This window comes from Sinocyclocheilus anshuiensis, unplaced genomic scaffold (genome assembly GCF_001515605.1).
Source record: "Sinocyclocheilus anshuiensis isolate Anshui unplaced genomic scaffold, SAMN03320099.WGS_v1.1 scaffold192, whole genome shotgun sequence".
Taxonomy (NCBI): Eukaryota; Metazoa; Chordata; class Actinopteri; order Cypriniformes; family Cyprinidae; genus Sinocyclocheilus; species Sinocyclocheilus anshuiensis.
The window spans coordinates 889789-900132 of record NW_015554077.1 but is presented as its reverse complement, the minus strand read 5'-3'; the positions used below and the strand labels follow the sequence as shown (position 1 = coordinate 900132).

The window sequence follows — 10344 nt, the reverse complement described above, 5'->3', positions numbered from 1 at the left end:
GGGGGGGGGGGGTGCATGACTCACACTAACATGACTCACTACCTAGTTGAAGCACCATTGGCAGCCTCAAGTGTTGTTGTGATGCACACATGGATTCAGATTTTCTGCCATTCTTCTATAGATCTTCTTGAGTTATGTCATGTTGGGCAGGGACTGTCCGTGGACAGCAATTTTCAGGTATCTCCAGAGATTTTCGACTAAGTTCAAATGTTGGCACTGGCTGGGCCAAGAACATTCACACAGGTTAGGCCACTTTTGCATTGTCTTGGCTGTGTGCTTAGGGCCATTGTCCTGTTGGAAGGTGAACCTTTTTACCATTTTGAGGTTTTCATAAAAAAAAATCAGTAGGTTACAGTAGGTCACCTCTCTTACCAAAACCCTTCTCCCCTGATTGCACAGATTAAACACTATGAAGAGTACTGGTTGTTCCTAACTTCTTCCATTTAAGAATTATGGAGGCCACTGCTCTTGGGAACCTTCAATACCCTAAGTTTTTTGGTAGCCTTCTCCATATCTGTGCCTCAACCCCGTGCTGTCTTTGAGCTTCATGGCTTGGTTTTTGCCCTGATTTGCATTTGTAGCTGTTAGACCTTATACCTAATCAACTGAATTTGGCACAAGTGGATTTCAATCCAAGAATAGAAACATAGCAAAGATGGTCAAGCAAAAGGGGATGCACCTAAGCTAAATTTCAGGTGTCTGAAATTGAATACTTATATATTTTTTTTCTTTTTCTTTTTCTATTTAATACATTTCCCTTTTAATAAAAGGGGTGTGAATACTTATATGTTAATAGTACTTACATTGTGGGGGTCCCTGCTTGCAAGCAGTCTGAATGCAAGAACTGCAGCACTCTGTACTCTAGTTGGAAGTTTTTCAGCTCCAGATGTGTAGCCTGGAAGGAACTTTAGCAGAGTCTTGATGCTGGAGGGATGAGCTGCGTTTCCCAAGGCCTTCAGTGCAAGGATCATATCCTCCTCCGAATTTTTACTTAGGCCACTTGTAGCCATATCCAGCAATGGCTGAACAACATTATTTACAAAGGATATAGAAAATGTAAATATCATATAATTAAGTTCCACATAAAACTAGCAGATTATAAAATATGATATTTGTATTAATCATCTGGCATACAGAAGTAGGAGACCACATATACCTGCACCACAGTGACGGGGCAGGGATCAGTATACACACAGTATCTGTATACTAGAGAACCATATGCCAAAACTACAGTGTTCCACAGGAGAGGCTGGGATTTGCTTAAAGGTATTGACAGGAACTCCTGGAAAGCAGAACATAGGATTAGAAGGCAAATATACATGACATAAATGATTGTAACAAATGTTTAACTATAGGTCACTTGCTCACCTGAGCTAATGCAACTGAGACAGGCTCAGCAGACAAGTGGTTAAATGCCACTACCAGTGCCTGTCCTGCCTCATTCGCTGTAATGTCTGCTGCTTTGAATCTGGTCTCAAGGAATTTGAGGATCCTTTCATCTGTTACCTCCACAACCAAGTCCAGGAACCCCCTCCTAAAAACCAAAAAAAAAAAAAAAAGACAAGTCAGTAGGATAAGATCTAGGATTGCATAGTACTTAGACAGGTGTAAACAAAATACCTGTGCTCATCATTTCCCAAGACCTGCTTCCATAACTGGTCTAGATTATCACGTGTTGCCACACGTAGCAACTGAATTAGATTCAGAACCTCAGTGCTGCTTGAGCTGTCCACTTGATATATGTTAGCCTGTGCCAAGCGCTTAATTAAATCTAGAATCTGTTGGAGTACAGAACAGATCAAAGTATACAGTACAGATCAAAATCTGTTTATGAGTTTATTCACATATCTGTATATATTTCAATGTTTATGAGTGTATGATCGTGGGGTTTGCCTTTGGCACTGGTTCGTTCAGGTTGATCATCACAACGGGAATTGGGTTGAAGACCTTTTCTGTCCTGTACATCAGGTTGCCTCTGCTCTGCACCTGTCCGGTCACTATTTTGTCAGTTGTGTCTGAAACTTTGAGAAGCTCAATGTCCCGTCTGGAAAAATGAACACAACTACGTCATGCACAATCCTCAGTCTTGCAACAATTTGTTAGCTAATGACTAAAGCACGTACAATGCTAACATTCGGGAGTTTCCTCCCTTTACATTGAATGGAGAGAAGTATTGACGCTCCTGAGCAAATGCTTTAGTAATCAAACCGCCATCTGCTGTGGATTTCACTGTGTAGGTGTGTTTCACCGTTGAAACAACACTCTCACCTCTCTGTAAGTTTAAACAGCATTCAGATCAGATAAAGGACAAACTTCCAATTGTTATGTTCAAGTTTGAAAATGGAATAAATTGAAATGTAACGAAACATACCTGTTTGCTAAATTTGTCTTCAGGGGCAAGTGCCATACCTCGGTATAAAGCAGCTGGCTGTTGACAGTTGGTGATATCAACCATTTGGGTCACTTTCAACTCTTTGGCATTATTGTCTTCTTCAACAGTGTAACTGCTTTGACATACACCATGAATTCCCAACTAAAGATATACAAAAAATATAATTTTTTTCATATTGTTTTGCTTTTCCCATAGAGTCATACTCTTATTAAGGACTGTCTTGTACAGTTGATATGTAGATTTTGTACCTCCACCAGTTCGTAAAAACGTTGTGTGGTTTTGACTGTGACTTGTAGAAATCCAAGGATCCCCCTCACAATATTTACAACTGTGTTTGAGACACCAGGTGCTGTGCGAATGTCAGTAATTTGTCCTTTAGAGAATTCAAAAACGACTGGCTGGCTGAACTCGGCAGATAGACGCTTAGTGAGCTTTTGGGAAGGGCTGAAGACACTTTTCCTGGGTAAGCCATTAAAGTCTTCAACATCTACATTTGATATCTTCAAATGAAAAGCACATTGTATAACATGTTTAGACAATATCTAGTTATTTTTACTGCTGAGCTAAGAATAAAGGTATCAGATTGCTTAGCTCAGAAAATAATAATAATAATGGAATTGGAGCAACAGTATTGGTACCTGAAGCACAAAGGTTTGTGGTGATTCACCAATTATTTTAAAAGTGCACCTCAGCTTCAGTGCTGACTCAATCAAGTCTGGCAGTTCTCGTCCCACTCGCACCAATCCCTCATATTTATACTCATACGTTTTTTTAGAGTTCAGGAAAGGGTCTAAAATAATGGCAATTAATCAATTTCAGAAATTTGAAATGACAAATTCTGAAACAGTATGTATCTAATATGTATCTGAACCCTAATTAAATTTTTAAATATTTATTATTGACATAAACACCAAATACAATAATAAAATGTATATTAGAATAAGGAGAACATCTCTGTAGGTTTATGGGTAATATACATTATAGCATTTACATACCGTAATTGATGTTCTCGCTGGCTAATAGGGAGGAAAAAAGAAACATTACTACTCTCCTTTTATATAAAGTAGCATTAAAGTACAATCTTTTTTACTGTGCTCAGTTCTAAACAAAATTAAGGCAGGATTTATAATGGCCACACTCTTAAACATGCAGTTAAATCTGTCCTGGTCTTTATGTACTCACCAGCCAGGGCTACCAGGAGACAGAGATAGAGCCGCAACATGTTGAAATCCAGAGGTGGTATAAGCAACTTACCTCATCTTTTATAACAGGGAGCTGTATTTCCCTCCTACCCCTTATCTCATGCAGTTAGTGAGGTAAAGTGACCCTGTGGCACCAGATTTTTCCTCTATTCTAAAACACTTTGTAGATTGTAGAACATGCAGCAATACGTTTATTTGCTGATTCTTATTTTGTTTTGTGTCCTGTCCATGGTTAGCTGCAGCCTAACATGGCTAAAAGGTAAAGCATATGAAATAGAAAATATATGCCCTATGCCTGATTACAAAGAAATGTGTGAAATTCAAACTATTTAAAAACACAAAAATGTAGACATTGCTCATCACATTAGTGGTACGTTCATATAGATTTTTTTTCTGTTACCTTGTATACAATGAAAAACTTTACTTCATGAAAAATTATTCCGTAAATGCTAGAATATGAGAATGAAGCTCACTGGTTTGTGTTGTAGAAATAGTTTGAGTAAACAGAACTAGGGGACAAAGGTGTGAGACAGGTCAATGTGATCATAGACAGTGTCATCACAACCTATTAGGAGAGCATGTGACCTGCTAAACAAATAACAAGATCAAACTTTTACAAACATCTGATATCCAAGCATGAATTTAAATATAAATAAACACACATAAATATACTTGTCTAAGCATGATTAGAAGTCATTTCCCACTCTGAAACCTTAACATTTTATATAAAAGATATTTCATAAAACTGTTTTTCTAGAGTTTTTAACACAATGCAAAAAATTAAAAATAAATAAATAAAAATAAATAATAATAATAATAAAAATATAAAAATTCAACAGTCAATCAATCATTTGCTCATCCTCATTTCATGCCAAATCCCTTTTATTTACCTCAACATTCATAAATGCACATGTACAGAGAACATCAAATAAGGTAAACAGAAGCTCAGACTTTGTGCTTGATGTGTAAGAATTTAGTTCACAAAAAATAAAAGAAAGAAAATCCAAACATGTGCAACTAACTTTCTTTTGTGGAACGTCTCGGTTACGTATGTAACCCTCGTTCCCTGAAGGAGGGAACGGAGACGTCACGTCGGTGACCGATGAATTGGGATCTCGCTTAGAGAGACCAATCCACTTCAAGTGTAAACTAAATGAGCTAATGCACATTGGCATGCGATGATTGCATCAAGCTGCCGCTGACTGCAGTGCGAGTATAACTAGGCAGCAGGTGCAACGCATACTCAGGTTTCCGCTGAGGAGTCGAGCCGGTGACCCGGCCACTCTATGTGGCCACTCACAGTGGTGGTACAGCAGCTGTGGCGACGGGACATGATGTCTCCGTTCCCTCCTTCAGGGAACGAGGGTTACATACGTAACCGAGACGTTCCTTTTCAGTCGGTCACTCCGAGTCACGTCAGTGACCGACGAATTGGGATCCTTACCAAAGTGACATGAATGCTGCCCCTTCCAGTGTCCTGCGCGAGCCTTCTGTGCCCCTTTTTGGTGTAGGCCGGGGCTCGCAACAAGAAGGCCAGTCACTGTTGTCATAGCACTCCTAGAAAAGAGTGAGCTCGAAACCTGAATGGGCAGGAAACACCCTGTGCCTGATAAGCCAGGGTGATGGCATCCACTATCCAGTGGGCCTTCCTCTGCTTAGAGACGGCATTCTCCTTCTGTCGGCCTCCGTAACAGACAAAGAGCTGATCTGAGGTCCTGAAGCTTTGTGTCCGATCTACAACCATCTCAAGGCTCGGACGGGACAAAGCAAAGCTAGGGTTGGGTCTGCCTCCTCCGGGGGCAGCGCTTGCAGGCTCACCACCTGATCCCTGAAGGGAGTAGTGGGAACCTTGGGCACATAGCCAGGCTGGGGGCCTCAGGATTACCTGGGAGTTAGCCGGCCCAAACTCTAGGCATGATTCGTCGACTGAAAATGCGTGCACTACCCTCTTGATGGAGGCCAGTGCAAGCAGGAGCAGAGTTTTCATTGATAGAACCTTCAGCTCAACTGACTGCAAAGGCTCAAATGGGCCCTGCTGCAATGCTTTGAGCACTAGAGACAGGTCCCAAGAGGGTATAGAGGGGGACCAGGGAGGATTTAATCTTCTCGCCCTACTAAGGAACATGATGACCAGGTCATGCTTTCTTACAGACTTCCCTTCCACGGGGTCGTGGTTAGCAGCAATCGCAGCAACATAGACTTTAAGGGTGGAGGGAGACAGCCTTCGCTCCAACCCCTTCTGCAAAAAAGACAGCACGACTCTGATCGGGCATCTTTGGGGGTTTTCTTGGTGAGAAGAACACCACTCGATTAACAGGTTCCACTTCAAGACACGCTTACGCTCTCGCCGAAGTGATGATGTCAACTACCTCCTCGGGAAGGTCACCTAGAACCTCTGCGTCCCGTCCAGGGACCAGACATGAAGTATCCAGAGGTCTGTACACGGGTGCCACAGGGTGCCCCGTCTCTGAGTCAGTAGATCCTTCCTCAGAGGATTTTGCCAGGGATGGGCTGTCACAAGGAGCATTAGTTCCGGGAACCAGTTCCGAGTGGGCCAGTAAGGCGCCACAAGCAGGATCTGCTCCTCGTCCTCCCTGATCTTGCACAGCATCTGTGCGAGAAGGCTAACTGGGGGAAATGCATACTTGTGAAGGCCCCGCGGCCAGCTGAGTGCCAGTGCGTCTGTGCCGAGTGTTCCCTCGGTCAGGGATTAAAAAAACAACTGGCAGTTAGAGGTCTCTGGAGAGGCAAACTGGTCTACCAGAGCGGCTCCGAAATGTCTCCAAATCAGCTGGACCGTCTGGGGATGGAGTCTCCATTCTCCGGTGAGTGCAGCTCATTACAGCTCGTCGGCTGCATGGTTGTGCAGTCCCGGAATGTGAATGGCACGACGTGACCTCAGATGCTTCTGTCTCCAGAGGAGGGGGTGGCGGGCTAGTTGTCGGTTCACCTTGTCGGTTGATGTAAGCAACGGTTGCAGTGTTGTCTGTGCGGACCAGCACGTGCTTGCCTCGTAAGTGCCCTCTGAGACGGTTCAATGCAAGGTGTACTGCTATCAACTCTAGGCAGTTGATGTGCCAGTGCAGTTGGGCCCGTCCAAAACCCCTGACACTGCATGCCCGTCGTACGTGCCCCCACAGCCGGTGGTAGAGGCAACCGTATAAACCACTGCATGCCTGGAGACCTGTTTCAGGGGCACTCCTGCCCGTAGAAACGCAAGGTCTGACCACGGGGTGAAGGTTTGGTGGCAGGCCAGTGTGACTCGGACCTGGTGAGTGCCGCATTTCCACACCCACCTCGGGACTCGGCATGAAGCCAGTGTTGAAGCGGTCTCATATGAAGCAACCCCAGCGGCCTAACTGCCGCTGCAGCTGCCATGTGCCCCAGGAGCCTCTGAAACTGTTTCAGTGGGACCGCCGTCCTGCTTTTGAACATATTCAGGCAGTTTAACACTGACTGAGCACGTTCCTGCGTGAGGTGTGCTGTCTGTTCGACTGAATCCAAACTGTGAGCAACAGTTGTTGTTTTTGTTGTTGCTGTAGTTGTTCTTTTCTTTTCTTTTTTTTGGGGGGGGGAGGGGGGGCAGTGTTTCTTGTTGATTTGATACATGCTATTGAAACGTCTGCTTGACCAGGCGTTTTGGACACCTCGCTCATTTCCCCTCCACGATGAACGAGCTGTACTGGCGTGGCTGGAAATAGCTGGCTGTGGGCATGCCTTGATTTTTGCGTTCCTCTGAAATGAGCTTCATACATTCATTAGAACTGTGCTGACTATCCTACACACCATACAAGTCAGGCTAGTGGAGACACAGAAGACACAAGTTTCTCAGATATCGTCGTACTTTAGAATTTTTTTTTTTTTGCCTCTTGCATTTAAAGCCATGCGAACAGTGATGCTCATGGCTAGATGGCTGCACAGGCTGGCTCGTTGATCTGGAAGTATGATTCTCGCTTTGGGTGCGAGATATTCTGGGTTTAAATCCCGGACAAGCCTGTGGTGAGGCTTGGTCCTGAAGCTCTTTTGTCTCTTTAGGCTCACAAGCAATCAGGAAGTATTTGGCAAATTGGGCAGAGGCTCAATCATTGCCAGGCCATTTAGTTCAGTTGGTTAGAGTGTGTGGCTAATAACCCCAGTGTCGCGGGTTCGATCCCTGTATGGACCAGCCTCTTTTGTTCTCTGGGAGCTCAGCTCTGCTCCTATGTCAAGTGATGGTGGTCTCACGTAAATCCCTGCTGGCTAAAGGGCTTGCGGTTGTGGCCAAAATAGCTCAGTTAGGAGAGCATTAGACTGAAGATCTAAAGGTCGAGTCTATAAGTGATTTAGTGAGCAACAGCTGCTTCTGTCAAGCAGAAGTGAAGCGGATCGCTGAATTCAGAGTCCAGAGTGCTAATCATTGCACCATGGAACATGGTGCAATGATTAGAACTCTGGACTCTGAATTCAGCGATCCGAGTTAAAATCTCGGTGGGACCTGCTTTTGCCAGGAATGTGTGCAGGACCCAGTCCTAAAAACTTTTTCGGCACCCAACGCGTCGCTTCACAGCGTCAAAGTGCAGTCTGTCTCTTTATGGAAGTGAGCGTAAAAGGGCAGGATCCAGCTTGGAGAATGCAGGCATTGATCCCGCTACCTCTCACTTGCGCCTACTGCATCCCACCAACTGTGCCAAAGTAAGCCCACGTGAGCCAATTGCGTTTCTCTCCTGTGGCTTACTTTTGACCAATCGCGTTTCGTGGCTTACTTTTGACCAATCACGTTTCTTTCCGGTGGCTAACATTTGACCAATCGCGTTTCTCTCCTGTGGCTTGCTTTTGACCAATCGCCGGCCGCTATTATTGTCATCTTTGCGATAGGTAAGGCTAAGCTTTACTTCATTATTGAATATCATTGAATATCATTATTTGTTCATATATAATGCGTATTTTTGGCAAATTAAATGTGCCAATATAGCTAGCTAGCATGTATAGCACACGTTTTTTTCAGTACCTGTGAACCTGTAACTTTTCCCATGATAAATACGTCAAAAAAATAGCCCGATAAATCGGCCGTCCGCTAACTAAGCTATATTGCTGTCAACGATGTGTGTATTGTGTGCGAATAAAAATGACTAATATTTATTTACTTATATACAGAGCTGAGTAGATTACTTACAAATTGTGATCTGTTACTGATTCCAAATTACATGACAAAAATTTTAGTTAGTAACGTAATCCATTACATTAACGTTACACATTTTAGGTAACATAATCAGATTACTTTTAGATTATTATTATTATTTTTAGATTACTTTTGACCTAACTTGTTTATCACACTTACTCAAACAGGATAATCTTGTACCATATTGACATAAAAATGCAAAGAGTAAGAAAATATATTCCATTAATGTTATTAACAACATGAAGTGCATTAAACACATGTTTCTGAAGGAACTGCAGGGAGTTTGTGCTTGAATGAAAAGCTAATAATGAATTAAATAAAAAATATTAAAGTTAATCATTTTAAAATCAATCAAAAAAAAAAAACGTACTAAAAATTTTTTTTAGAATCTGATTATGTAATACATTTACATGTAATCAGTTACTACCCAGAATCTGCTTATATATACTACTTATATTTGGTAATAATACTAGTGACCTCCTCTGAGCCCCCATGGCAATCCTGGACCCCTAGAATCGTTACTAAAAGGAAATTTCAGATTTCATATTTGACTTTACACATTTGATATATCAGGGATTCCTGTCTTCTGTAGAAAACTCATCGTCAGGCTAGTTTGTGGTCATGTTTATTACCACAGTAATATGGTTTACGTGTAGCTTGTTAAATTATCATTACACACTTAACGTACAGGTATCTTTCAGATTGCTAGAGCTAATTGTCTGTTTCTGATTTTCATTTCAGAAAATGTACGCATATACATACCCCTTTTTTCGATGCCAATCGGCAACATCAAGCCGACTCCTCATGGCGCCATCGGCGGAGATGAAGTGCTTTGAAAATGTGCAGGCTGGAAGGGCCAAACCTAAGGAGGAGGTGCTGGCAGAGGCCAGTACTTTTGTCAGCACAAACGGTGGAGACCCCAGTGACCAGTTTTTAGTACTGGCTCACTGCAAACTGAGATTTAGATGGCTCCTGGAAAACTCTCTGGGGTACACAGTGTACTTGGTGCTCAGCATTTACAAAGAGACAGAGCAGACAACACCCCTGTCAGAAAATAAACAACTGTTCCTACAGTACACTTCACATATTAGAGAGATGGCAGAAGAAGTGGAGAAGTATGAGAGGAAGCAGGAAATGCAAGCAGAAGCCCGGGCAACTGGAGACCAGGGCAGCTTGATGGTGGAGTTTGGTGACTTCCAGGGCCGGTCCATGAAATATGTTTATGAGGACCAGAGCAAGGAGGCCCAAGCCCTCATCAGGTACCTGGTTAAGGCAGATGCCAGGCCCAACACCAACATGGCCATTTTCAAGGCTTATGTCCTGAAAAGACAGGGTTCAGGGTTCTGCTGTGAGCACCAGTGTACGTCAGCCTGCACCTCCACCTGCAACCTCCAGTGTATCTGCACCTCCACCTGCAATCTCCAGTGCCTCTGCACCTCCACCTGTAGCCATCCGAACTGGTGTACAGCAGACCGCCACTGTGAAAGTGCTGTTGGCGCATGGCAAACATTTGTCTCCTTCCCAGCTGGCACGAAAACTCATGTCACCAGTTAAACCCTGTGAGTAGGAGTGTGAATATTGAATTTTCCCTA

At 43.3% G+C, this 10344-nt stretch overlaps 1 protein-coding gene across 2 annotated transcripts in view; it reads right to left on the bottom strand.

Moving 5' to 3' along the window:
* Positions 1-3649, bottom strand: part of vtg3 (vitellogenin 3, phosvitinless) — an 8679-nt gene extending 5030 nt beyond the window's left edge. For both annotated transcript variants that reach the window (XM_016461108.1, XM_016461109.1), the window contains exons 1-11: positions 3575-3649; positions 3388-3408; positions 3031-3182; positions 2641-2892; positions 2372-2533; positions 2124-2272; positions 1894-2044; positions 1621-1778; positions 1369-1534; positions 1157-1282; positions 804-1022 (exon numbers count right to left, since the gene is read on the bottom strand). In XM_016461108.1, coding sequence (XP_016316594.1) covers positions 804-1022; positions 1157-1282; positions 1369-1534; positions 1621-1778; positions 1894-2044; positions 2124-2272; positions 2372-2533; positions 2641-2892; positions 3031-3182; positions 3388-3408; positions 3575-3614 — 1596 coding nt within the window. In that variant the 5' untranslated portion in view covers positions 3615-3649. The remainder of the gene's footprint in view (positions 1-803; positions 1023-1156; positions 1283-1368; positions 1535-1620; positions 1779-1893; positions 2045-2123; positions 2273-2371; positions 2534-2640; positions 2893-3030; positions 3183-3387; positions 3409-3574) is intronic.
* Positions 3650-10344: the final 6695 nt, after the last annotated feature.